Raw genomic sequence first — 26,718 nt, 5'->3', positions numbered from 1 at the left:
TATTCCAGTATAGAAAAATTATTTGAAGGTTTCAGAAGTTTCTTTTTTTTTTAAGAGAACCATTTTTTAAATTTTATTTTTAATTGGAGAATTATTACTTTGCAGTGTTGTGTTTCTGCCACAAACAACATGAATCAGTCACAAGTATACATATATCCCCTCCCTTTTGAATCTCCCTCCACTGCCCTACCTCGTGGATATTAAATTTGTTACAACATTGCTTCTGTTTTATGTTTTTGATTTTTTTGGCCTTGGGGAAGGGGGAATCTTGGCTCCCCAACCCGGGCTCCAACCCACACCCTTTGTGTTGGAAGACAAAGTCTCAATCACTACGATGGCCAGGGAAGTCCCTATAAAGTTTCTTTTAATTGAATTTTGTCTTTACCACGTGTTGGCAAACCTAACATTGATTAGAGATGTTGCCTCAAATGCCAAAATATCTTCTGTTTCAGTACAACTGGCAGTTATGTGCCAGATATTTTTGATCATATTGAACAATTACACTGGACTTCCCAGGTGGTAAAGTGGTAAAGAATCGCCTGTCAATGCAGGAGACTCAGGACACTGAGGTTCGATCCCTGAGTCAGAAAGATCCCCCGGAGAAGGAAATGGCAACCCACTCCAATATTCTTTCCTGGAAGGTTCCATGGACAGAGGAGACTGGCAGGCTACAGTCCTTGAGGTCACAAAGAGTTGGATATGACTGAGTATGCGTACATACGTGTTTGAACAATTACATTTTTTTTCCAGACTGCACTCAGCTAATTTAAATTAATAGGCTGACTAAATCAGTAGTGCTGTTTACTATGTGAATAAAGAGAAAAGGGCTTAAGTAAAAGAGGTAATTGACAAAAGGAAAAATGATAAAGAGCCATACTAACGTGAACTGGCTTTGTCTTCCTGGAGATTTGGGTTTTGGCTCCATGCCTTTCTGTTCGTGTGGGGAAAACAGTATTTACGTCAGGATTGTGTGCAGAGGTGGGAGTCATCTCCCTGAGTCCTAAAAGAACTAGGAAAGGAGCAATATGCTCTTACACGGGTTGGGTGTTTGTCTCTAGTTCGGGCACCAGATTGAAGTTGCCCCTTGAGTCCGTGTGCTTCCTCTTAATTGCATTCCTATCACAGTAAACTCCCACACCCTTGCCCATGAGGTTCCTACTCCTGGTGCACAGCCTTTGACCAACTTGTTTATAGGCAAGGATGCATAGGGTAAAAGATTAATTGCATTGTGATGATCTGAAGGTTAACGACTCAGTGAGGCTGGATGTAGATGAGGGGTGAAGGGTGGGCGAACTCTTATCATCCTGATAAGCTTCCATGGCTGCCATTCCACTCTTTCTTGTTCAACCCCTTTGTCGTTGTAGCTCACTTGCCGAGGGTCCAGCATGCTGGACATAAGTCTTTATTTTCCTCATGGTCCCGGGTCGAATATCCTGTGTTCTCTTGAAGTTACCTAGTTTGGAAGCCCTGTTATACCATCTGCTGCCCCAGGCAAGGACTGGCAAGAGTCCAGATCCATCTCATCTGCTACCACCATCCACAATCCTGCTAGACCTGAGTCCACAACTGTGTCGGCCATGCTAGCTGAGGTGTACTGAGCAAGTGACCTTGGGCCACGTGCTCCCCTAGACTCTGTTCTCATAGTAATCGCAAGAGTGATTACAGATGGTTGAGTAGCTTGCCTGAAGAAGCACAGCTCGTGAGTGAGCTAAAAAGTTCACAAGCCATTTGTCTCTACAGGGTGCTTTCACTGTGGTCCCCTCCTGCTCCCCAGCAGCCTCCTCAGCCTCATTATCCATTAGTGTTTTGAGTTTGGGGTAGGTTTTTCTTTAATTTTCCAAGTGTGTATTGGTCGCTCAGTCATGTCTGACTCTACGCCCTATACACTGTAGCCCACCAGATTCCTCTATCCATGGGATTCTCCAGGCAAGAATACTGGAGTGGGTTGCCATTCCCTTCTTCAGGGGATCTTCCCAACCCAGGGGTCAAACCCAGGTCTCCTGCATTGCAGGTGGATTCTTTGCCGTCTGAGCCACTAGGGAAGCCCTTTTGCAAGTGTACTTCCAAAGCAGTTCACTGTCACAGAAATTCCTCAGCTCTGGTTGCAAGGCAGAGGGGAGCTGTCCTAACTTGCTTACACTATCCGGGCTGGAAGGCTCACCAGTTTGGTTTGAACAGAAGCCTCCGCATCCTCCCCACTGTTTGCCTGTGTCCTCTTTAGCAAAGGGGAAAAGCCAGTGACAGCCATGACACCAGAATTCGGCCCGGAGAGTGGCAGCTGTGGTGTGGAGTAAAGGGCTGTGCAGGGATTATAGAGAGCCTGTCCTGCGGCTCTTTTTTCCTTCTGTTCCCACTCCTTTCATTGTGCTTTTCATTCATTCCTCAAACATTCATTATGAGGACTTTCTTGGTGGTACAGTGGTTAGGACTCCATACTTCCACTGCAAGGGGCACAGGTTTGATCACAGGTAATTGGAGAACTAAGATCCCACATGCCAGCTGGCGTGGCCAAAAACAGCAACAAAAACATTCATGGTGCACCCATTGAACCCCAAGAACCCTGCCCTCCTGTAGCTCCCAGTGCAGCGGGCAGGACAGTTACCACACTGTGACAAGAACGGGGTGTCGGGGACTCTCATGGTGCTGCTCCTAAAAGCAGATTCCAGAGGTTGAAGAAGGTGCCAGGGGAGGGTGGTGCTGGAGTTGGCTGCATGCTGAGATGGAGCTGCACCAGGAGGGGTTGGAGCTGAAGGTGGGTTGGGGTTTCATTGTGAGAATTACGAAGAATCCATAGAGGGTTCCGTGCAGCGGGCTGGCAGGTCTGGCCTTTTTGAAAGCTCACTTTGGCAGCTGTTTGGCAAGACAGGCAGATAAGACCAGGGGCTACGACAGTGATCCAGACATACAGATCTCAGGGGATGTCCTTGTCTCACTATTACAGTTGTGAGTACAGAAGTCCTCCAAGCCCAAGAAGAATGGGAAGCTGTGGAGAGCATCCACCCAGAGACAGGTAACTAGAGGAATGACACCCTCTCCATATAGCCTGCTGCCACTAAAGGCACTGTCCACCCACGAGGCTGATGCTCTGTTTGGGATTAGGAGACAGAATTCCTGAGTGTTCTCATTTTTGATATGTGACATAGAATAAAATCTCTTTTCCCAATTCAAAGGTGATGCCCTCCAACCTCTGGAGGAAAGGGAGATGAATGCCACGGGGTCTGAGAGAAGATGAGGAGGACCATGGTCAGGGTCAGCTTCTGCAGGGTGATGAGGTTGGGCAGAGGATAGAGCTGGGCAGCCAGGACCCCTGCATCAGATTGAGCAGATGGTTCACTGTACAAGGAAATCTCTGGAGATGGAGGTTGAAGCTGTCTGCTGGAAGGCACTGGGGGCTGTCAGAACTGTGTCTCATTCCTTTGGGAGGTTTGGGTGGAGCTGTGGGAGGGGAGAACTGAGACCTAAATCTAGCCTGAGCCCCACTTGAGCACCTGGAGAGACATTTCAAGGGCTGTATAAGCTGTCACCTGAACTGCTGGTTGATGAGTTAATTCCCTGGAGCAAAGGCTGGAGGAGAGATCCTTCATCTCCAGGGCATGAGAAGGCGAAGTAGAAATTGGGAAAGGCCCCTAGACAGACCTGTCGCAAGCTTCTGTGTAGGTATCTCCTCCAGGCAGTGACGCACCCCACTCATGGATGAATGGACATGGGGGCTCCAACAGATCAGCTTCTACTCTGCAGGGCTCAGCCTGGCCCACCTCCACCCAGCCAGCTCTGAAAGGGAGTCCGCGCTGTGAATAACACCAGCCCCCTGACACCGGGTTGGTTGTAGCTGTAGGTGTCTGACACTGACAGCTGGAAGCCTGTGCTGGGCTTAGAGGTGACAACCAGAAGGCCCTTGGTACATGTTTGCTGATAGAGTGGCTCCTGTCACAAGTCTTGGAGTGTCTTCCCTTTTGCCCCAGGGAGCCGGGCCAGCATGGACCAGCCTGGGCAGCTCATCTCCTTCAGTGAGGCCCTGCAGCATTTCCAGACAGTGGACCTCTCCTCCTTCAAGGTATGACACCAGGGGGGCACTGGGGTCTTGAGCAAAGAAAGTGCTTTCTTCCCCCAAGCCAGGTTTCTACCCCATCAGGATAGGCCACGGGAAGATCCCCTGGAGAAGGGCATGGCAACCCACTCTAGTATTCTTGCCTGGAGTATCCACGTGGACAGAGGAGCCTAGCGGACTACAGTCCGTGGAGTTGCAAAGAGTTGGACACGACTGAGTGACTAAGCAGAGGATAGGACACTGGGCAGGCAAGAGGGAAGCTTCCAGTTGAGGGCTCTTTCCCAACTGAGAAATCTCAGGGTACAGAATCACAGGTGGCTGAGGACCCAGGTGTCATGCGGTCTCAGGGACTGTGTCCCTGGAGCTCTAGTGGTCCTGTCTTATGGGGGTCCTTGGAGCTGCTGCCCACTCTCCCGTCCTAGGGATGGGGGGGTCTGGAATCAGATGCTAGGAAGCAGGGTAGCCTGTCCAGAGAGCTGAGTGATTCATGGCCAATACAGGAAAATTTTCCATATCCTAGAGGAACTAGAAGCTCTTTGGGAATTTAAAAAGTATGTGGGGTTGGAAAAAGAGTGCTGAGGAAATGAAAAGCTGGCAGACATCTTGAGTGCCTAGTGGTAAGTTTGCTGCTGCTGCTGCTAAGTTGCTTCAGTCGTGTCCAACTTTGTGCAACCCCATAGATGGCAGCCCACCAGGCTCCCCCTTCCCTGGGATTCCCCAGGCAAGAACACTGGAGTGGCTTGCCATTTCCTTCTCCAATGCATGAAAGTGAAAAGTGAAAGTGAAGTTGCTCAGTCATGTCCGACTCTTAGCGACCCCATGGACTGCAGCCCACCAGGCTCCTCCGTCCATGGGATTTGCCAGGCAAGAGTACCGGAGTGGGGTGCCATTGCCTTCTCCGGGTGGTAAGTTTAGAGGACTGTGAATTCAAATGTTCAACCTAAAGCCTGGCTTGAAGAGAGAGGCTGAAGATAGGAAGCAGACTGATCCCAGAGGGCTGGAACCTGCTGAAATCCGAGTACCCTAAGCCCTGCAGCATGGCTCTGAACACGGAGGCATCAGCAGAAGCTGGTGCAGCCAGTGCTGCCGTGGTGTGGACAGAAGGTTCCAGCTACCCCTCAGGGGTATCCAGCTCCAAGAAAGTGCCCTAGACTCCCCTTCTCACCCACTGTCGTATCCTGGAAGTTGAGAGGGCTGTTAGAGAGAGACAAACACAGACATAACAAAGGGTGGAAGCAGCCCTGCTGGGAGACTTGGCCTGGCATCTGTGTGTCTGTCTGTCTATCAGATGCCAGTCCCCATGGCCAGTCCCCTCTAGCTTCCTTGGAAGTCAGTGACAGAGCCATTTCTGGAAAAGCCCAGAGGCTAAATACTGACTGATACAAGCTAAATACAGGCTGATTAGATCTGGGCTTAGGGACATCTCTTTCTGGTTACAAAGAACCTGAGAGCTGGAAGAACCTGTCCCTGGAGATTTTTTTTTTTTTTAATCTTTATTGAATTTGTTACAATATTGCTTCTGTTTTATGTTTTGGTTTTTTGGCTTGGAGGCATGTGGGATCTTAGCTGTCCAACTAGGGCTCAAACACCCAAACCAGGACCCGCACCCCCTGCAACGGAAGGTGAAGTTCTAACCACTGAACCGCCAGGGAAGTCCCCTGGGGATTTATTAATAGCAGATGCTTCACAGCTTCTGCCCTGTTTCCCTGGCTCAGAGGCCAGCCAGTTAGTTGGGAACTATTCGTTTCTGCAAGACCAGTCCTGTACTGATCCTCATGGTAAGTTCATGAAAGCAAGTGAACTCAGCACTCTGCCCACTCCTGCACCTTTCTCCCCAGAAAAGAATCCAGCCCACCATCCGAAGGACCGGGCTCGCTGCCCTCCGGCACTACCTCTTCGGGCCTCCGAAGCTCCACCAGGGCCTCCGTGAAGAAAGGGACTTGGTCTTGACCATTGCTCAGTGTGAGTGCACGGCCGCAAGGCAGAGAGAACGGTTTGTCCATCCTGTGGCTGAGACTAAACCGAGGCTCTTGCATTCACCATGTTGTGGGGAGGGCCGGGTGTGGGCATCCAGGCCGGGTCTGTCTTGGCTGTACGTTCTCTGGGAAGCACTCAGTCCTTCCCTGAGGGCCAATCCAGCAGAGCATGCGTGTGTTTTGGGGCAGGTGGCCTGGATAGCCAAGACCCCATGCACGGCCGAGTCCTGCAGACCATCTATAAGAAGCTGACTGGCTCCAAGTTTGACTGTGCCCTCCACGGAGACCACTGGGAAGACCTGGGCTTTCAGGGTAAGAGAGAGAAATGGTTCACCTCCCTGACTCCTTATTCCAAGACTAGCGTGAGAACCCAGATAGTCCTCTTCCTGTTATGCCAGCACCATGAGACGGGATATCTGGGGCAAAGCATTCCAGGAAGAGGGGACAGCAAATGCAAAGGCCCTGAAGTGAAATGTGTGTGTAACTCTTTTTTGAGAAAAAACAGTGGCAGAAGTGGACAAGAATAGTTCACTCGGGGCCTTGCAGGCCAGTGTAAAACATGTACTCTTAGTGGAATGGAAAGCATGGGAGTGATATGATTTAGAATCCAGTGGGTTTTTTTTTAATTAATTAATTAATTTAGTTGCTCAGATTCTTACTTGCAGCACGTGGAATCTTCAGTCTTCCGTGCAACACACAGGAACTTTGAGCTGTGGTATGTGGAATCTTGTTCCCTGACCAGGGTTCCAAGCCAGGCCCCCTGCATTGGGAGCTTGGAGTCTTAGCCACTGGACCACCAGGGAAGTCCTCTAGTGTTTTCTTTTTGCTCTTTTCTTTTAGTGTTGATGAAAATTGTGTTTTACATTATTTCACTTCTTGAGTGAAACAAAATTATTTCACCTGTTTTTGAATTGTCCATTTTTTTTCTAAATCATATATAAAGTTACATTTATATAAAACAGGAAAACATCTTGATTTGAAAAGGAAACTTTATATGCTCAAAATTTATTTGTGCTCTGTTGGTTTTGACAGTGTGTTTAAATCCCTTTACCGTCCCTCATCTATAATATAATTGACTTGGACATGGAGAGTCACATCAGTGTTATGATTTTTCTTTCAACCATTAATTTAAATAACTCAAGAGGAGAAGGAAATTCTGTTGTATTTACCCATATGTTTACTCTATCCCTTATTCTTTCTTCCTTTCTGATCTTCTAAGATTCCTTCTTTTTTCACTTCCTTCTGTTTCAGGAACTTCCTTTAGCCACTTTCTAAAGTAGGTCAGCCAGCATAAATCCTCTTAGCCTTCCTTCATCTGAAAATGTCTCGATTTCCCCTTTACTCCTGAAGGATGATTTCTCTGAATGTAGAATTCCAGGTTGACAGATCTTTTCTTTCATCCCTTGAAAATAAATAGGCTGCTTCCTTTTGGCTTCCATAGCTTCTGATGAGAATTCTGCTGGCACTTGAATTATTGCTTCTTGGTAGATGAGGAGTGGTTTCTCTCTCTACTTTCAAGGTCTTTTTTGCTTTCTTTTTTTCTTTTGTTTGTAGGAGTTTGACTATGGTATGTCTTAGCAGAGATTTCTTTGGGTTTATCCTATTAGAGTTTTGCTCAGTTTCTTGGATCTGTAGGTTTATGTCTTTTGCCAAATTTGGTAAATTATCAGCCATTATTGCTTTGAGTACTTTTTTCAGCCCTTCTCTTTCTCCTTTCTTGTATAATTCCAACCACACAGGTGCTAGATCTTCTGTTACTGTTCCTCTTAGTCCCGGAGGCTCTGTTCGTTTTAAGGGGATATCTGTGTAGCAGCAGCAGCTGTATAGCCCAGAGGTCTCCAAGGCGCTGTTCATTCTGTTTTGTTTTTTCTCTCTGTTGTTCAGAGTGGGCTGTTTATATTGTTCCATCTTCAAGTTCACTGGTTCTTTCCTCTGTTGTCTCTATTCAGCTGTTGAGCCCACCCAATGAGTTTTTAATTTTAGTTATTATATTTTTTGGTCCTAAAGTTTCTGTTTGGTTCTTTACATCTGATATTTCTTTACTGAGACCTGTATCAAAGGCATTTGTATAAAAGGCATTTGTAGGTTTCTATTGTTGCTGCAGAAAATTACCACAAATTTAGTGGCTTAAAACAATACAAGGGACTTCCCTGGCAGCTCAGCAGTTAAGGCTCTGTGCTTCCATTGCAGGGGCCACAGATTTGATCCCTGGATGGGTCCCACATGCTGTGCTGCTGCTGCTGCTGCTAAGTCACTTCAGTCATGTCCGACTCTGTGTGACCCCATAGACGGCAGCCCACCAGGCTCCCCCGTCCCTGGGATTCTCCAGGCAAGAACACCAGAGCGGGTTGCCATTTCCTTCTCCAATGCATGAAAGTGAAAAGTGAAAGTGAAGTCGCTCAGTCGTGTCCGACCCTCAGCGAACCCACGGACTGCAACCCACCAGGCTCCTCCGTCCATGGGATTTTCCAGGCAGAAGTACTGGAGTGGGGTGCCATTGCAGTACAGCCCAAAAAGAAAAAAGACCCACAGATTTACCACCTTCTAGTTCTGTAGTTGATAAGTCTGACACAGTCTCTCTGAGGCAAGATCAAGGTCACAGCAGGGCTGTATTCCTTTTTAGACTCTCCAGGAGAGAATCTATTTCCTTGCCTTTTGCACCTTCTAGAGGCCTCCCACATTCCTCCTCCTTCAAAGCCAGGAACACAGCATCTCTCAGAGCTGAATCTGTCCTCACATCCCTCTTTCTGATGCTGTGTTTCTACCTCCCTGTCACACGTTTAAGGATTTTTCTGACTACATTCAATTCAGTTCAGTTGTTTAGTCATGTCTGACTCTTTGAGACCCCATGAACTGCAGCACGCCAGGCCTCCCTATCCATCACCAAGTTCTGGAGTTTACCCAAACTCATGTCCATTGAGTCAGTGATGCCATCCAACCATCTCATCCTCTGTCGTCCCCTTCTCCTCCTGCCCTCAATCTTTCCCAGCATCAGGGTCTTTTCAAAAGAGTCAGCCTTTCGCTTCAGGTGGCCAAAGTATTGGAGTTTCAGCTTCAATATCAGTCCTTCCAATGAACACCTAGGACTGATCTCCCTTAGGATGGACTGGGTGGATCTCCTTGCAGTCCAAGGGACTGTCAAGAGCCTTCTCCAACACCACAGTTCAAAAGCATCAAATCTTCAGCACTCAGCTTTCTTTATAGTCCAACTCTTACATCCATACATGACTATTGGAAAAACCATAGCCTTGACTAGACATACCTTTGTTGGCAAAGTAATGTCTCTGCTTTTTAATATGCTATCTAGGTTGGTCATAACTTTCCTTCCAAGGAGTAACTTTCCTTCCAAGGAGTAAGCGTCTTTTAATTTCATGGCTTCAGTCACCATCTGCAGTGATTTTGGAGCCCCCAAAAATAAAGTCAGCCACTGTTTCCACTGTTTCCCCACCTATTTGCCATGAAATGATGGGACCGGATGCCATGATCTTAGTTTTCAGAATGTTGAACTTTAAGCCAACCTTTTCACTCTCCTCTTTCACTTTCATCAAGAGGCTCTTTAGTTCCTCTTCACTTTCTGCCATAAGGATGGTGTCATCTGCATATCTGAGGTTCTTGATATTTCTCCAGGCAGTCTCGATTCCAGCTTGTGCTTCTTCCAGCCCAGCGTTTCTCATGATGTACTCTGCATATAAGTTAAATAAGCAGGGTGACAATATACAGCCTTGACGTACTCCTTTTCCTATTTGGAACCAATCTGTTGTTCCATGTCCATTTCTAACTGTTGCTTCCTGACCTGCATACAGGTTTCTCAAGAGGCAGGTCAGGTGGTCTGGTATTCCCATCTCCTTCAGAATTTTCCACAGTTTATTGTGATCCACACAGTCAAAGGCTTTGGCATAGTCAATAAAGCAGAAATATATATTTTTCTTGAACTCTCTTGCTTTTTTGATGATCCAGCGGATGTTGGCAATTTGATCTCTGGTTCCTCTGCCTTTTCTAAAACCAGCTTGAACATCTGGAAGTTCACGGTTCACGTATTGGTGAAGCCGGGCTTGGAGAATTTTGAGCATTACTTTACTAGCCTCCCTGGTAGCTCAGCTGGTAAAGAATCTTCCTGCAATGCAGGAGACCCCAGTTCGACTCCTGGGTTGGGAAGATCCACTGGAGAAGGGATAGGCAACCCACTCCAGTATTCTTGGGCTTCCCTGGTGGCTCAGCTGGTAAAGAATCCACCCGCAATGCCGGAGACCTGGAATCAATCACAGGCTTGGGAAGATCCCCTGGAGAAGGGAACAGCTAACCCATTCCAGTATTCTGGCCTGGAGAATTCCATGGACTGTGTAGTCCATGGAGTCCTAAAGTGTTGGACATGACTGACTACACTGAGCCCAGCCAAATAGCGAGGGTAGTCTCCCTATCCTGATTGGCAGCCTTCATTCTGACTGTAATCTTGATTCCCCCTTGCTGTGCAGCCTTTTATTTTGTATTGGGGTATAGCCAATTAACAATGTTGTGATAGTTTCAGATGAACAGCAAAGGGACTTAGTCATACATATACACGTATCCATTCTCCCCCAAACTCCCCTCCCATCCAGGCTGCCACATAACATTGAGCAGAGTTCCCTGTGGTATACAGTAAGTCCTGTTTGGTTATCCACTTTAAATATAGCAGTGTGTACATGACCATCCCAAACTCTATCCCTTCCCCCAGCAATGTTGCTGTCTATTAATTGTCTTTCGTCATTCAACTTGAGATTTCCCTAGTTCTTGGTGTAATGAGTGATTTTTTTATTTTGTCCTAGACATTTGGGGTAGTATATAATGACACTGTGGATCTTCTTTAAATCTTCTATTGTAGCAGGCCTCCTCTGACACTGGGCAGTGGGGTAAAGGTGATGTCACCTCATTATTGCCAGGTGGGGATAGAAATCCAAGTATCCCGCTGAGCCTCCACTAGTACCACTGGCTGGGAGGGGCAGGGGTGCCTCATTGCTGTTACATGTCACCTCCCCTGACATCCCATAGAGAGAGGTGGGCTCCTTGGCACCAGGGAAGGATAAAAGTCCCTTCCCTGCATCTCTTACTGCCCTGGCAGAGCTGAGGGCCACCTCATTGCAGTCAGTCAGAGGAAGTCTAGATTCTCCACCTGGGCTGTGATCAAGGTCATTGACTCAGGGAGCAGGGATTTCACTGTTGTTGTTTGGTCACTCAGTTGTGTCGAAGTCTTTGGGACCCCATGGACTGTAGCACACCAGGTTTCCCTGTCCTTGACTGTCTCCCAGGTTTGCCCAACTTCATGTCCATTGAGTCAGTGATGCCATCCAACCATCTTATCCTCTGTCATCCCAGAGTTCTCCTTTTATCTTCAGTCTTTCCCAACGTCAGGGTCTTTTCCAATGAGGCGACTCTTCGCATCAGGTGGCCAAAATACTGGAACTTCAGCTTCAGCATCAGTTCTTCCAATGAATATTCAGGGTTGATTTCCTTTAGGATTGTCTGGTTTGATCTCCTTGCTGTCCAAGGGTTTCATTAAACTCCCTCAGTTTTCTCTTGGTTTTTGTCTTAGGAACAAATCCAGCCACAGACCTCAGAGGAGCAGGCTTCCTTGCCCTCCTGCATCTCCTGTACCTGGTGATGGACTCAAAGACTTTGCTAATGGCCCGGGAGATTCTCCGCCTGTCTCGTCATCATATCCAGGTGGGGCTTTGGTGAGAAGCCAGCAGAGAAGGCTGCGGGGCTAGGACCTGGGCACAGGGCTGTCCTGAGTAGGGGGACAGCTTCTCAGGTAGATCTCCAGTTGCTGAAGGCCTTCAGGACAGCTGAGGCGAGCAGGCATGGGCACCCGCATTCCCCTGACCTGGCTGGAGCCCGAGCTCCGCCCCTCATTAGTGTGTGTCTCAAGCCAGCACCTCAGCTGCTCAGGGCCCTGGTTTCTGCATCCAGAGAGGAGATCACGGGAACTTCAGCCATGTGGTTGGGAAAGTTCAATGCGGTAATGTACACAAGCACTGGACACAACCCTGGTGTCAGTGTTTCAGCGTACTGCCCTCCCGACTCGGGCGTGTTCTCCTGGCCCCGGGGGAGGGCGCATTCAGCCTTCACGTGCCCAGAGGAGAGGTTTTGCCTCCCAAGGCCGGGTGACAAACATTCGGCTTACGAAAGCTCAGAAGTGGCTCCTGTAACCCTCAGGTTCTGTCCAGACCTCTCTTCAGGGTTTTCCCCTGTAGTAAAGGTGGTAGTCCCTCGATTTTAGACAGCAAACTTGACCTGTTTCCTGCCATTCGTCTATCCCAGATTCATGGGGCCTGGAATTCATTCATTGACTAAACAGATATTTATTCAGCATTCCCTGTGCTAGTAATTGTTCTTGGTGCTTGGGATGCATCAGTGAGATCCATCTAGCGGGGAGAACAAGACAGTAAGTCTAATACATAAATAAATAATAGGGTATGTTAAGTGCTAAGTAGGCAAGGTTGGGAGAACATGGGCGGATTACGGTGGTTTTCGTTTGGGGTTTTTGGGTGCACTGAGTCCTCATTGCAGCATGGGGGCTTTCTCTGGTTGGGAGAACATGGGTGGATTACAGCAGTTTTTGTTTGGGGTTTTTGGCTGCACTGAGTCCTCATTGCAGCATGGGGGCTTTCTCTAGTTGCAGCACAGCCTCAGTGGTTGTAGCTTACAGGCTCTCTAGTTGCAGCACTTGGGCTTTGTTGCCTTGCGGCATATGGGACCTTAGTTCCCCAGCCAGGGATCAAACCCACTTCCATCCCCTTCATTGGAGGCAGATTCTTAACTACTGGATCACCAGGAAGTCCTGGGATTACAGTTTCCATGGGGTATTAGAGTAGCTCTCATGAGAGGGTGAGACTTAAACCACGCCTTGAAGTTGGGGGGATGGATGTTAGCCAAGCTGGTATTTAGAGGAAGAACATTCCATGCAAAGGAAGCATCGAGAGCAGAGGTTCCAGGAAGGAGTGTGTCTGGCATGGGAGGGAATGGCAGGAGGCCAGAAGGAGCAGGGAGGGCAGTGGGAAGGAGGTGATGGGGTAACAGGGACCGATGGTGTCGGACCTGATAGACTGTGATGAGGACGTTCGCTTTTACTCTGAGTCAAATGAGGGTTTTGAACAGGCTGGAGTGACGGTCCAACTTACATTCTTTAATGCATCCTTCCAGCCAGTGGGTTGAGAGTGGTCTCCCATGAGGACTTTCACAATCAAGCTAGAGGTGATGGTGGTTTGGTCCAGAGTATTTTTAAGAGGAGGTAGGAAGTGATCAGATCCTGGGTATAGAATCTTGAGTGTATAGGCTGTAGAGAATACACCCAGCATATTTTTGAATGGATTGGATGCAGGTGTAAGAAAAAGAGAGGAGTCAATGGTGCTTTTTAGCTTGAGCAGCTGCAAAACCAGAGTGGCAACCAACTGAAATGGAAAAGAGCAAGTGTGGGGCGGGGGTTCCATTTGCCATATGAATTTTAGATTGAGGTTATGCATTTGGGGCAGGAACCCTAGGAAGTGACAGCCCTCACGTCGGGAGCACCCGTGTCAGTGTGTCTTACTACTGGTGAGGTTAACCCGGAGCACGTGGTTAGGCTGGTAGCAGCCAGGCCTCTCCTCTGCAAAGTCACTATTTTTCCCTTTGTAAATAATCACTTGTGGGGGAATATACTTTGAACGTGAACGTGTTAGTCGCTCAGCTGTGTCCGACTCTTTGCAACTCCATGGACCACAGCCCACCAGGCTCCTCTGTGCATGGGATTCTCCAGGCAAGAGTACTAGAGTGGGTAGAAGATCCCTTCTCCAAGGGATCTTCCCAACCCAGGGATTGAACCTGGGTCTTCTGCATTGCAGGCGGATTCTTTACCATTTGAGCCACCATAATTAATCACTGTCTTGGAGGATGATAGCTTGAAACTATATAAATATCCTGTTTTTCCTCAGACTTGGTTCTAATGGTGATTTTCTGTTTCCCCTCATTCCCCTTACGTTTGTTAGTTGGAATTCTTCTATAAGAAAGAGGCATCTGTGCTATTTATTTATTCAGGTACTTTTTATATCAGATATTTATTTTTTCTATAGGTTATAATCTAGTACTATCATTATATATTATGTATTTTGTTGCTCCAGCCATGCCCACTTTAAGAGCTCTTTCAGGTTGGTACTTGTGCCCTTTGAACATGCCCTGTCCTTTTTTGAGCACTTTCTAGATCCGAGAAGACACCCTGGCTCATGTTTTATTTTCTCTGTGTGATTCCCAGCCCTGAAACCAAACACTTCTCCACGGAGCTTTTGTTCTTTCGTTGGAGAATGGGATCTGAAAACCAAGATCTGAATGCTGGTGTTCCCACTGCCATTACCATCTCCCTGCTTCTAGGCCCTCTCAGCGGCCAGAGCTTAGGAGATATGTATGTCACTGATTCCCTCGACTCTGATAGGAATGGTCACCAGGGGTAAGTGGACCCGCCCAGCTGCCAGTGCACTTCACAGAGAACAGGAAGTGGGGTGTAATGCTACTTGATAGAGAGGGCCTGAGAATGAGTAACCAAAGGTGAGACTTGCAGCATTTTCATCAGATCACTGTGTCTTAGGGCCTGGGCAGGCCGGCCTGTGCTGCAGACTGCTCCAGTAACCATGTTGTTGGTCATTATTACTTAATTCTCAGAACCTCAGCTTCTTCCTTTGTAACATGAGAAAATAATTCCAACCCTGTATAAAATAATTCCAACCCTGTGTAAAGTGCTAAGTACATTAGTCACTCAAGGAGTGTTAGTTATCATAGTAATTTTTGATTTCCATGAGTAAAAATACATTTTTATATACATCTTTTGGATAATATATACATATGTAATACATAACTGTGTTTTCAAAACTGTATCTGTACTTGCACAAGCATGCACAGACACACACAACACCATGCACCTATATATACAGCCATTGTAAAGTAAAGTAGATCCATTTGAATCTAAAACTCGTTGTGTGTGTTTAGTCACTCAGTTGTGTCTGACTCTTTACGGCCTCATGTACTGTAGCCTGCCAGGCTCCTCTGTCCATGGGATTCTCTAGGCAAGAATACTAGGGTGGTTTGCCATTTCCTCCTGCAGGGGATCTTCCTGACCCAGGGATCAAACCCTTATCTCTTATGTCTCCTGCATGGGCAGGTGGGTTCTTTACATCTAGCGCCACCTGGACTGCAAAAACAAATAATCACACATTTCCTATCACGTGGGAAGTTTTCTCATTTCTGATGTTCACTGAATATCTCTGTTATCTTTTGAGGAAAAAACACTCATTACATCTGATGACTTCACATTCGCCCGTCTCTTCCAGGAGACACTGGAGGAGGCAAGAGGGTACTTCATGAGGATCTGGTTCTGAGATCGATCAGGACCCACAAGTTGAGAATGTGGGTGTGTTCTGTGGTCTTCACGATGCAGGGAGGTAATGTCTGGGTCAAGTTTAAGAACCAGATCAGTTAGCTTATGAAACAGTGCAATCTCCTGCAGCGATGCTACTTCATCATACGAGTTCCAGAACTTCCTTGGTGGTCCAATGGTTAAGAATCTGCCTGCCAGTGCAGGGGACATGGGTTCAGTTCCTGGTCTGGGAAGATCCCATAAGCCACAGAGCAGCTAAGCACGTGCACTGCAACTACTAAAGCCTGCGCTCTCGAGCCCGTGCTCCACAACGAGAGAAGCCACCACAGTGAGAGGCCTGTGCGCCGCAACTAGAGAGTAGTCCCTGCTCTCCACATCTAGGGAAACCTTGTGCCCAGCGACCAGTGCAGCCAAAAATGAAAAATAATTAGAAAAGGTGTCCCGAAGGTTGAGGGGTAGCTTAGCAATAATGGACTAGCCTCTTGTTGTAGAGGCAGTGGAGAGAGACCCAGAGAGGGAAAACGGCTTGCCCAAGGTCCCACAGTTCATGAGTACTTCCTAGAAATCATCTCGGAGCTCAGTGCCTCCCTTCTGGTGGGGTATTAAGGCTCTCTTGTAAGACCTTCCTGCAGAAACAGGGAGGTCAGGGTAGAGGGTTATTGCCAGTTCAGCACCCCTCGTTTGTTTTCAAGGACAGGCTTGACTGAGGTGAGGGGGGCAGGTCCCTGGATATTCAAGGGAAGAACATGCCAGGCTGAGGGAAGAGCAGGACGAGAGAGGAAGCCCTGGGTACTCCATCTAGGTACAGACCAGCCTGACCACTTTGACTAACCTGTTCGTCATCCCTTCGCCCGCTGGCCTTTGTGCAATTTATAGTGAATTTACATTTACTCCACAATATACATGCCAGACAATAAAAGGAACAGCAGCTTAAGATAATAAGAGGGCAGGTGTAGGTGTCAGGAATCTAGATCCTAGTTCCACCTGTGGTATGATTACTTAGCTGTGATTTGAGGCAAGTCACCTATGGGCTTCCTGGGTGGCGCTAGTGGTAAAGAACCCACCTGCCAATGTAGGAGATGTAAGAGACTCGGGTTCAATCACTTGGTCTGGAAGATCCCCTAGAGAAGGGCATGGCACCCCACTTCAGTTCTTGCCCGGAGAATCCCACGGACAGAGGAGCCTAGCAGGCTACAGTCCATAAGGTCGCACAGAGTCGGACACGACTGAACGACTTAGCACAAATGCACTTACTCCCTCTGGGTATCAGTTTGCTCTTTTATGAAATAAGAGATTTGGCCTAAATGATGTTTATAGGTCTTTGAACTCTTAAGTCCTTCAGTGTCTTAAAACTTCACTTCAAGCCCTTATGAATCTTGAAAATAACAGTTTTCCAGGAGGCACACAGGCAGCCACAGTAACAGCTCAGGGACACAGCCTTGCCAGCAGCCAGTCCTAACTTTGAACTGACTTTTGATAGACCTTTGACTGCCAAGAGTAAAGAAAACCAGAGACCTAATTCAGAGGCTGAAACTACAGCTGGTAAATTTTTTGGGAGAAAGAAAGTGCATTAGTTTAAGGGCTTGACAGTCAATTTTGGAAGAACTGACCCTAAGGCCAAATACAGTTAGCCACAAGGTGGCGCTAGTAGTAAAGAACCTGCCTGCCAATACAGGAGACTTTTAAAAAAAATATTTATGTGTTCTTTAATTGGCTGCATGAGGTCTTAGTTGTGGCATGCAAACTCTTAGTTGAGGCATGTGGGATCTAGTTCCCTGACCAAGAATCAAACTTGGGTCCCCTGCATTGGGAGTGCAGAGTCTTAACCACTGGGCCACCAGGGAAATCCCAAAACAGGAGACTTAAGAGATGTGGGTTTGATCCCTAGGTCAGGAAGATTCCCCTGGAGGGGCAGATGGCAGCCCACTCCAGTATTCTTGCCTGTAGAATCCCATGGACAGAGGAGCCTGGCAGGCTACAGTCCATAGAGTCACAAAGAGTTGGACATGACTGAAGCAACTGAGCATAGCATAGTTCCCTAAGGAGAGAGCTGAGGCTTCAGGTACCTGTGATACATCCTGCTAAAGAGGAATTGGCCAGACACTACAAATGCTGGGGGACCCTGGGGCTCCGTGGAAGCGTGTGATCCATGCTGTCCTGAGGAGGGGAGTGCTGCAGTTCAGATGGCGAGATGCAGGGTACATCGGGCTGATTGCTGGCAGGCAGAGAAGCAGCTCACCACAATAGTTACTCACAGTCAGCAACTGGTGTCATCTTCCATGCCATTTCCATCTGTTATTTTATTCCGTCAACATGATGAGCCTGCAAGAGGTTGGGCAGAGATGATCCTTGGAAATCTTCGTTTCCCAGTGAAGGAACGTGAGAATCAGAGAGGTGAAATGTGTCTACACAAAGTGGGGCAGTTAGGAAGTGGTGAAGCTGGCGTGAGGACCCCCGTCTCCTGACAGCTCGCCCAGCAGCGTGCTCCTTACAGTGGGGATCTCAGCAGCCCAGCTCACAGTCACCTGAGGGAATGCAGGTGCCCAGGCCCCTCCCGCCACGGAACTGCTGAACTGGAATCTCCAGGGGGTGGTGCTCTGTTGGCAGCAGCTGCCAAAAAAAAAACCCAACCGATCTGCATTTGGTCTTCCTGCTTCAGGGTTCAGAGGTGAGGCATGAAGAGAAATGAAATTTCAAATGAAGACTCAGAAGACTCTGATTCTGTCTGCTGTTCTTTTAGTCAGTTCCCAAAACACCGCCTCAGTGTAATGTTTTAGCTCAAAGCCACACTTTTCAGGTCCAAGGGAACTGCTGAAGGAAAGGAGACATTTTGCTCTGAATCCCAGTTTTTCATGGCTTTTTAGTAAGTAAGTTTTTATAAGAATGTTCCCGAGGGAATTCCCTGGTGTCCAGTGGTTAGGGCTAGTGCTTTCCCTGTGGGGGTGGGGTGGGGGCTGTGTTCAAACCCTAGTCGGGGAACTAAGGTCCCACAAGCCACACAGCCAGAAAAAAAAAAAAAAAAAGATACTGTATAAAATAAAGTACTTTGAAAAACAAAAGAATGTTCCCAAGAGTGAATGAATGCTAAGTTCAGATCCTGTGTTAATTTTGTTGCTACATGTTCTCGTTGCCATATTTATCTTTAGACTGAAAGAAATCAAGGGAAGGCATGATACTACACAAGTATTGTGATAATTAAGTAGTCAATACCTGAATGTACAGATGCCCCGCTGCTGACCTCAGCTAGGGATAGTTACGAACATTTGTTAGCACCTCCTCAGGCCAGTGCTGCCCTTAGCATTTTGCTTGTGTGATCTAAATGACTCCTCAGAGCAGCTCTGTGAGGCAGGTTGTGGGCTAGTAGAAAATGTAGCCTGTGGATCATAAAAGCGGTCTCAGAGAGTTTGTGTAATGGTTGACAGATTGACTCCACCCAGCATGGCCCTTGCGTCGGGGTCCCCAGGTCTACTGCCAGGTTCATCGGTTCACTGAGAGGACTCTCAGGATTTGGCCTATAGTTGTTCTCTCAGCTGTGATTAACTGCGGCAAAAGCAAGATGAGCAGAGGGAAGAAGTGTGTGGACAAAATCCATCGGACACCAGACACAGGCTTCCAGGAGCTTCCCCTCCCTGTGTGGGCACATGGGATGCACGGACTTCCAGCAGCATCAAATTGGCCAACACGTTGAATGTTGCCAACTAGGGTCTGAAAGGTTGTTGCTGAGCCGTGAAAGATGCCGGGATTCTTAGCCTCCAAAGGAGAGGAATTCAATCCTGGGCCAGTGACGAGGCTTGATCGCTCAGAGCTTTTGTGTAGTAAAGTTTTATTAAAGTATAAAAGACATAGAGAAAGTTTCTGACATAGACATCAGAAGGGGGCAGAAAGAGCGCCCCTCTGCTAGCCTTTAGCAGTATGTTATATACGTATCAGCAAGCTGTTAATTAGAGAAAGGAAATGTCTCAAAACTTAGAGTGGCACTAGGCCCCTCACCCACAACATGCATTTTGCAATAACACTGGCACAAGGTGAGTCATCCTGGGCCATTGACAGGAAGAAGAAATTGATCTTGATCTTGAAGATCAATTGATCTTGATCAATCTTCAGTTGATCTTGAAGAAAGGCAGGTTTCCAGGTAAATATATAGTTTCATTAACATAGATTAGGAGAACAATGGCATACTGGTTATTTGAACCCTTATGGGTTCTGAGTCTTAAGTGGAACTGATCTGAAGAAAGACAGTCTAGGGTAAATACATAGTTCATTAACATAGCTTAAGAAGAACATTTCCATAAAAAAATGCATCGGTTAGCTCAAGGTTTGAGAAAAGTTAAGTTCAGGTGGAACCAGGTGTCGTCATGGCAACACAGAATTTTAATAGAAACCTCCTTTTAATCTTGTATAGAGAAGGGAAAAAAATCTGACACTTATAGTGTGTTTCCTCCTGCCGCTTAAGAGAGAGGAAAAAAATGCTGACGCTTGCAGCCTGTTTCCTCCATTTGGAGACCTGTGGCCTTCCTGCCTGTTACCTCTCAGATCCTCACTAGTGATTCAGTATCTGAGGTTTCTTCTGGGGGCTGGTCATGCAGGCACCATCTGTGTGTGTGTGTGTGTGTGTGTGTTAAGTTGCTTCAGTCACGTCTGACTCTTTGTGACCCCATGAACAATAGCCTACCAGGCTCCTGTGTCCATGGGATTCTCTAAGCAAGAATACTGGAGTGGGTAGCCATTTCCTCCTCCAGGGGATCTTTCCAACCCAGGGATCAAACCCGCATCTTTTATGTCTCCTGTACTGGCAGGTGGGTTCTTTACCACTAGCACCACCTGGGAAGCCCACCATCTGTGTAGCATGTACCAGAATTCCAAAATCGGATGGAAAGCAGGTGTTCAGCATAAACCATATGGTTTGCACAAACAGATTAGATACAGTGAGTCAGCCTGGGGGAGTGGTGGGAACCTTCTTAAAATCCAGGTTCCCAGATGCCAGCCTTTGAAGCATGCTTTTCTAAGGAGGGCAGCCACAGGTCTGCGTTGTTCACTATTTTCTGCACAGCACTCAATGTATTTGTTGTTGTTGTTGTTGTTATTGCTTATTTTTGGCTGTGCTGGGTCTTCAAAGCCACGAGCGCTTTTCTCTAGTTGCTGCAGGTAGGGGCTACTCTCTGGTGGCGGTGTGCTGGCTTCTTGCTGTGGGGCTTCCCTGGTGGCTCAGATGATGAAGAATCCACCTGCAATGTAAGAGACCCAGGTTCGATCCCTGGGTCAGGAAGATCCTCTGGAGAAGGAAATGATAATCCACTCCAGTATTGTTGATTGGAGAATCCATAAACAGAAGAGCCTGGTGGGCTATAGTGCATGGAGTCGCAGAGTAGGACACCACTGAGTGACGAAGCACACACACTCTTGTGGAGCATGGGCTCTAGGCACACAGGCTTCAGTAGTTGCAGCTCCCAGGCTCTAGAGTGCAGGCTTAGTATTTGTGCTGCTCAGGCTTAGTTGCTACATAGCATGTGGGATCTTCCCAGATCAGGGATGGAACCCCTGTCCCCTGCATTGGCTGGCAGATTCTTTACCACTAAGCCTTCAGGGAAGCCCCAGCACTCAATGTTCATTTCCTTTTTGGTTTTGAGAGAAGAGAGAGCCGAGTCTCATGGAGTTTCGATGGCCTTCCTGAGGACACACAGCTCACAGATGGCCAGGCCAAGGTCTGGAATCCAGGTGTCATGGAAGACCCTGAGAAAAATCCTTGTGGAGCCAGATGACCCTCTACAGTTCAGCGTGTCCCCCAGAACTTTCTGCAGTGAAGGACACATTCTGTCTGCACTGTCCAGTGTAGCAGCTCCTAAACACGTGTGGCTGTTCAGCACTTGAAATATGGCTACTTTGACTAAGGAGTTGAATTTTTAATTTTACTTAATTTTCAACTAATTGATATTTCAGTAGCTTCATGTGGCTATTTGCTGTTGTACTGGACTGCATGGTTCTACATCATAATGTAACAGATTTTCTTTTTTGAGGAAGCAGATGGAATATGTAGATTTTGGTTCTCATTCTAAACTAAGGGACACATTGGTCTACATGTTGCTCTCAGCCAACGTCCTTGTGTGGGAACTATGGCAGAAACTAACATGTAATATTTGCAAATCCTCTGGGAAAAGCCCCTTTTCATTTGGTTGGTTTTTGTTGTTAAAGAATAGCAAAGGGGCTTCCCTGGTGGCTCAGTGGTAAAGAATCCACCGGCCAATGCAAGAGATACAGGTTCAATCCCTGGTCCAGGAAGATCCCGTATGCTGCGCAGCAACTAAGCCTGTGCTCCACAACTATAAGCCTGTGCTCTAGAGCCCGGGAGCTGCAACAGCTGAGCGCATGTGCTGCAACTACTGAAGCCCGCATGCCTAGAGCTCCATGCTCTTCAATAAGAGAAGCCACTGCAATGAGAAGCCCATGCAGTGCAACTAGAGCGTAGCCCCCACATGCTCTAACTAGAGAAAAGCCCACACAGCAATGAAGACCCAGCATAGCCAAAAATAAAATAAATAAAAATTTTTTTTTAATCTTTTATAAAAGAATAGGAAGTGGCCACTCTAAAAATACAGCATTCATGTGGACTCCACGGAGGATTCCGAGGACCTTTTTGGTGAAGCACTCTGGTGGGCCCCGGCTGCCCGTCTCAGGAGTGTGACCTGCACAGCCCGTTCTCAAGCCTGTGTGTTACCAAGAGTTGGGGTGCACCCCAAGTCAAGGCTGACTCTCTGCCTACTTGTACTTCCTCTGTCAGCTTTTGGGTGAAGAGCTTATGAGCAGTCAAATAACCAGAAGCCTACAGAAGGGAGAAGAGATTTTAAGAACCTACAGAGTTGGTTAGATAACTGCACCTCACCCCTCCTATGTCCATCCAACCCCAGGGGGTGATGCGGTCCACAGGCAGCACATGGGACAGGTCTGATGAAGGCCAAGGAGAGCTGGTGGGGTGGGATGTTGAAGAGGCTGAGAACTAGCAACGAGGTTTGTGCACCAGCTTTGGAGTGCACTGACCTCAGTAGGAATCCTGGTTCAGTGCTTTAGGAAAGTTACTTTAGGTCATTAGGCCTCAGTTTCCTCATCTGTAAAATGTGAATATTACGGTGAAGATTAAGTGTAAGCATTAATAATGCCAGCTGTTTGCCTCTGGCTGTGCTTGTTGTCATCTCCTGAGGGCCAGACTAGATTATGGGCAACGGGAAGCACAGAAGCTGAGAGCCTGGAATGCCACTGACCTGGTACCCCGTCCATTCCAGCAATTCCCCTTCTGTTTGATGTCTGTGAATATCACGCGTATCGCCATCCAGGCCTTAAGAGAGGAGTGTCTCTCCAGGTGAGTCCTCACGCTGCTCACTGCCCTGGCTGTCAGAGCGTGGTTCCCTCACCCGACCACCTCATCCCCCCACCATCTTATCCCCCCAGCTCTCTTCTAAACCTTCTGGCTCCGGGGAACCTGGACAGACTACCCCTGCACCAGCCTCCCAACCCACCCCTCCTCCTCAACCCTGACCTCAGATGTGAAGGCTGCCCCGAGAAGGGCTCCCCGGGGGACAGGGTAAAGGCGCCCTCAGGTGTCTGTGCACTGCTGAGCGCATGCCCATCCTTGTCCTGCAGGGAGTGTAACCGGCAGCAGAAAGTGATCCCCGTGGTGAATAGCTTCTATGCCGCCACCTTCCTCCGCCTGGCGCACGTCTGGAGGACACAGCACAAGACCATCTCAGACTCAGGCTTTGTCCTCAAGGGTACGCTCGCTCTTCTCAGGGTGCCTAGCTCCTGCACTCCTAGTGTCCCTGAGTTCAGGGACTCCAGGGTGGTTGATCGACTGGTTTTGGCCGGCTTCTCTTCCCCCCAATTCCCATTCATACCTTTTCAAGTTTCTGCTTCCCCAAGTCTCCATCATCCCAAGTCTCCATCACCCTACCCTTGGGAGCCTGCTGCTCTCTTCCCTTTCTCGCCAAACACCTCTGGTTACCATATTTTCTGAATCAAAAGATGGGCCCAACTTTTGGCTCAGTTAGACTGACTATTCAAAATTGAGATTGTCCGGACAGGGTAGAGTATGTGGCCCCTGTGCCCAAGTCTGGTGTCTTGGTTCCCCTCTCTGGTGAGCTCTCCATCTTAGAAAACCCCTTCCCCCTTCTCTCCAGAGCCTCTGGGTTGTGCATCCCGGAGCCCCTCCCCTAGCCTTCTGTTCCCCAATCCTCTCTGTTTCAGATTTGGAGATGTCAGCCAAGAAGAGCCCCAGACGGCTGCTCAAAACCCTGGAGACCTACTTGGCTGGAGTGTCAAAGGGACAGGCCTCCCTGTTGGGGACACAGAAGTGCTCTGGGCCACAAGCCCCTCACTCCAAGGATCTCACTTTCACAGGCGTGTGTGACCTGCCATCACACTCGTCAGAAGGCACATTGCTGATCTGACCAACCCCAGTGGCCACCAGCCAGGAAGCCTTGGAGGGGCCTTCAGAGGGCCGGACCCTGGCTGGGCCTCACCGGAAGGGATGTAGGAAGCCCCTGGGGCTGGTGGGTGGAGCCAAGGGCCCTCACCTGCTTGAGACATCAAGGGCCATTGGATTAGACTCACTCTCTGGAGCCCTGCTTTCAGGGCGAGAACTGTGCTATATTACTAGTTGGGCAACAGCTTCCGTAGTCGGATTCCAGGTAATATCAGTGACAGTGAATGGATCATCAGGTGGGAGAACGCATATGCATGTTCCACACAGTCCTCCATCAAAGATGCTCCCAAGTAGAAGCGCCAAAACCTGGCAGTGGGTCTTTCAGGCCCTGGGGTCCACAGGACAGGGACCAGACCGGGACTAAGTAGTTAGAATGTGAAGGGAGAGGGTAGTCGCGGCAGCAGCCGACGGGGCGGTGTGAGCCAGAGAGTGCTTGCCTTTTCTGGTCTGGCGCTCACCCCACCCTCATCTCTCCCCATTCCTCCTCCCACTGTTTGTGATAGGGAACCAGACCCGCAGCTGGGCTCCCCCCATGGAGGCTGCACATGTCCCATCAGGGCTGGTTTTCTGGCCTGGTTGAAGGAAGGAGGAAATTCACACACCAGCAGTTTTTGAATAAAATAATTCTACGTTTAGGATCTCAAGTGTTTTCCTTCCAGACACACTTTGCACCGTCCTGTGGCTGTTACCCCAGGGTTCCCCGTTAGAGCCAGGACTCTAGCCGGTTGTTGTTGGCACCGGTCACAGGCCCCAGGAGAGGCCACTGTGCCCTGGCCACACTCCTGCCGAATTCACAGTCCATCCAGCCTCATCCAGCTGCACTTAACAGACCCAGAGACTCTGCACACTAGCCATTGGTCGAGGTGGCCCTGGCTGTTCTTAAGGGTGACTGTTATGAGGCATCCACACAGGGTTTTTCCTGCATTTGCTTCTGGGGAAGCTACTTGTCGCTTTTCACTCGCAAAGGGCTTTGGAGCTAGGGAACAGGGGCCAGGCGAGAGTCCCACCTGGCTTCTCTCCTATCCTCTGACCTCCCCCAAGTAGAGTCATGGAAGATAGCTGTCCAGCCCCGCAGGCATCTCCATGTCTGACCGGGTGCAGGGGGACCCATCACAAAGGTGAAGATGACAGACGGCCACCCGAGTATGGAAGGAACCCGTCAGCAGGATGCCTCAAGGGTAGCGCTGGTAAAGGGTCTGCTGTTTGCTTTGTGTCATCTTTGCCTGACCTGAACTAATCCTGTGCCCTCCTCCTCAGTCCTGACCAGCAGAGATGGCAGCAGAGAGATTACTGGGCCTAGTGGGCTTAGAATGTAACCCTCCCCCAACCCCATGCCAACTGTGGAATGTCAAGTTTAGTGATTCCTGCAGATTCCATTCCCTTGCTCTGAGACCTGGAGGCCAACTCAACAGACCTGGACCGTTAGTGCTCAGCCCATGGCATGGCAGGGACCAGCCCAAGGGAGCCTCTGGCTGGAAGGGAGCCCAGTGGCCCCTGCAGAAGCCTATTCTGTGTTACCGCCAGTGGATGCTCTCCATACAGATTAGGACCTGGAGACATTAGCAACAACTGTCCAGGGATTAAGCTGCGATTCTGTGGATGGACAGAATTCTGTGGTTGTGGAGGGATGCCTAAACCCTCTGAAAATAGATAACAAAAATCTTAAATCTGTGCATTTTCTTGGGAAAAACCTTCCAAGGCTTTTCATGAGAGACCCAAAATGCTTTACAATGCTAAAAATGTCAGTTTCTAGGGGAAACATCCCTCTTTCCCCTTTGAAAATTCACCCCTGGCACGTGCTCTTTGCATAGGCTATCCAGTGATCGCCGGGATGTCTCTGTGTGGAGAGAAAGTTGGAGAACAAGGGGGATATGCAAAGAGCTGATTTTTCTATGCTTCTCAGCACAATACCACTAAGATGAAATTGATCAGAATTTCAGTTTGGGATAGGCTTCCCTGGTGGCTCAGATGGTAAAGAATCTGCCTGCAATACAGGAGTCCTGGGTTCGATCCCTGGATCAAGAAGATTCCCTGGAGAAGGAAATGACAACCTACTCCAGTATTCTAGCTTGGAGAATTCTATGGGCAGAGGAACCCAGTGGACTGCAGTCCATGGGTCCCAAAGAGTCGGGCACGACTGAGCGACTAATACTGCTACTACCACCTCTGTTTCAGATGGAAGATCCAGTGTGTCAGGGCTTAAAGCTCTGAGGGCCTGCAGTGACCCTGGGTCAGGGCGGCTGCAGCCCTGCCAAGCCTCTAGGACTCCGGTTTGTCCAGTCCGGGCTTACCCAGCGGTCACACCCCAAGGTGGGACTGTTTTGGGGTTACTCCATTCTCCCTCTGTTTAGCCCCCTAGTTTCTCTGCTATTCCAGTCACCACCCCAGTACACAAGAGAATGAACTAGGGAAACTTCGCTGGTAGTCCAGTGGTTAAGACTGCAGACTTCCATCGCAAGGGGTGGGTGTGGGTTCGATCCCTGGTCAGAGAACTAAGATCCCACATGCTGTGCAGCATGCCCCCCCCCCCAAAAAAAAAACCCTTAGGAGCTGGATGAGGAAAAGCAACTTGCCCAGGCTCAAAGAGAGCCAGGTGAGAACCTGGACCCACAACCCTCCTTGACATAGTCTGGTGCTATTCCCATGACCCCACGTGGTCCTGAGCCCATGCAGTGTACTTAGGATGTGACAAGCTGACCTCCTGTATGGATGTGAAGAGCTATGCTCTTGCTTGGTGAACATACATCATTTGGAAGCTGCCTGGCAACGGTTCACTGGAGCACCTGAGGAAATTCCAGCTTGGATGGAGGCGCTCACCCGCTGCCACAACCTGCCCCCAGTCGGGAAT

The 26,718-nt window shown here is 48.6% G+C and overlaps 1 protein-coding gene and 1 non-coding gene across 3 annotated transcripts in view; one reads left to right on the top strand and one right to left on the bottom strand.

Moving 5' to 3' along the window:
• ELMOD3 (ELMO domain containing 3) overlaps nucleotides 1-24,508 on the top strand; it is a 33,573-nt gene extending 9,065 nt beyond the window's left edge. For both annotated transcript variants that reach the window (XM_006061088.4, XM_006061087.4), the window contains exons 6-13: nucleotides 2,942-3,010; nucleotides 3,963-4,054; nucleotides 5,887-6,010; nucleotides 6,214-6,336; nucleotides 11,591-11,721; nucleotides 22,675-22,751; nucleotides 23,033-23,160; nucleotides 23,633-24,508. In XM_006061088.4, the coding sequence (XP_006061150.4) occupies nucleotides 2,942-3,010; nucleotides 3,963-4,054; nucleotides 5,887-6,010; nucleotides 6,214-6,336; nucleotides 11,591-11,721; nucleotides 22,675-22,751; nucleotides 23,033-23,160; nucleotides 23,633-23,835 (947 nt within the window). In that variant the 3' untranslated portion in view covers nucleotides 23,836-24,508. The remainder of the gene's footprint in view (nucleotides 1-2,941; nucleotides 3,011-3,962; nucleotides 4,055-5,886; nucleotides 6,011-6,213; nucleotides 6,337-11,590; nucleotides 11,722-22,674; nucleotides 22,752-23,032; nucleotides 23,161-23,632) is intronic.
• Nucleotides 17,172-17,244, bottom strand: TRNAG-CCC. The gene has a single exon. It is a non-coding gene; the product is annotated as a tRNA-Gly (tRNA).
• Nucleotides 24,509-26,718: the final 2,210 nt, after the last annotated feature.

Source organism: Bubalus bubalis, chromosome 12 (assembly GCF_019923935.1).
Source record: "Bubalus bubalis isolate 160015118507 breed Murrah chromosome 12, NDDB_SH_1, whole genome shotgun sequence".
Taxonomy (NCBI): domain Eukaryota; kingdom Metazoa; phylum Chordata; class Mammalia; order Artiodactyla; family Bovidae; genus Bubalus; species Bubalus bubalis.
Note: the sequence above shows the minus strand (reverse complement) of the source record. Positions and strands in the feature narration are given on the sequence as shown.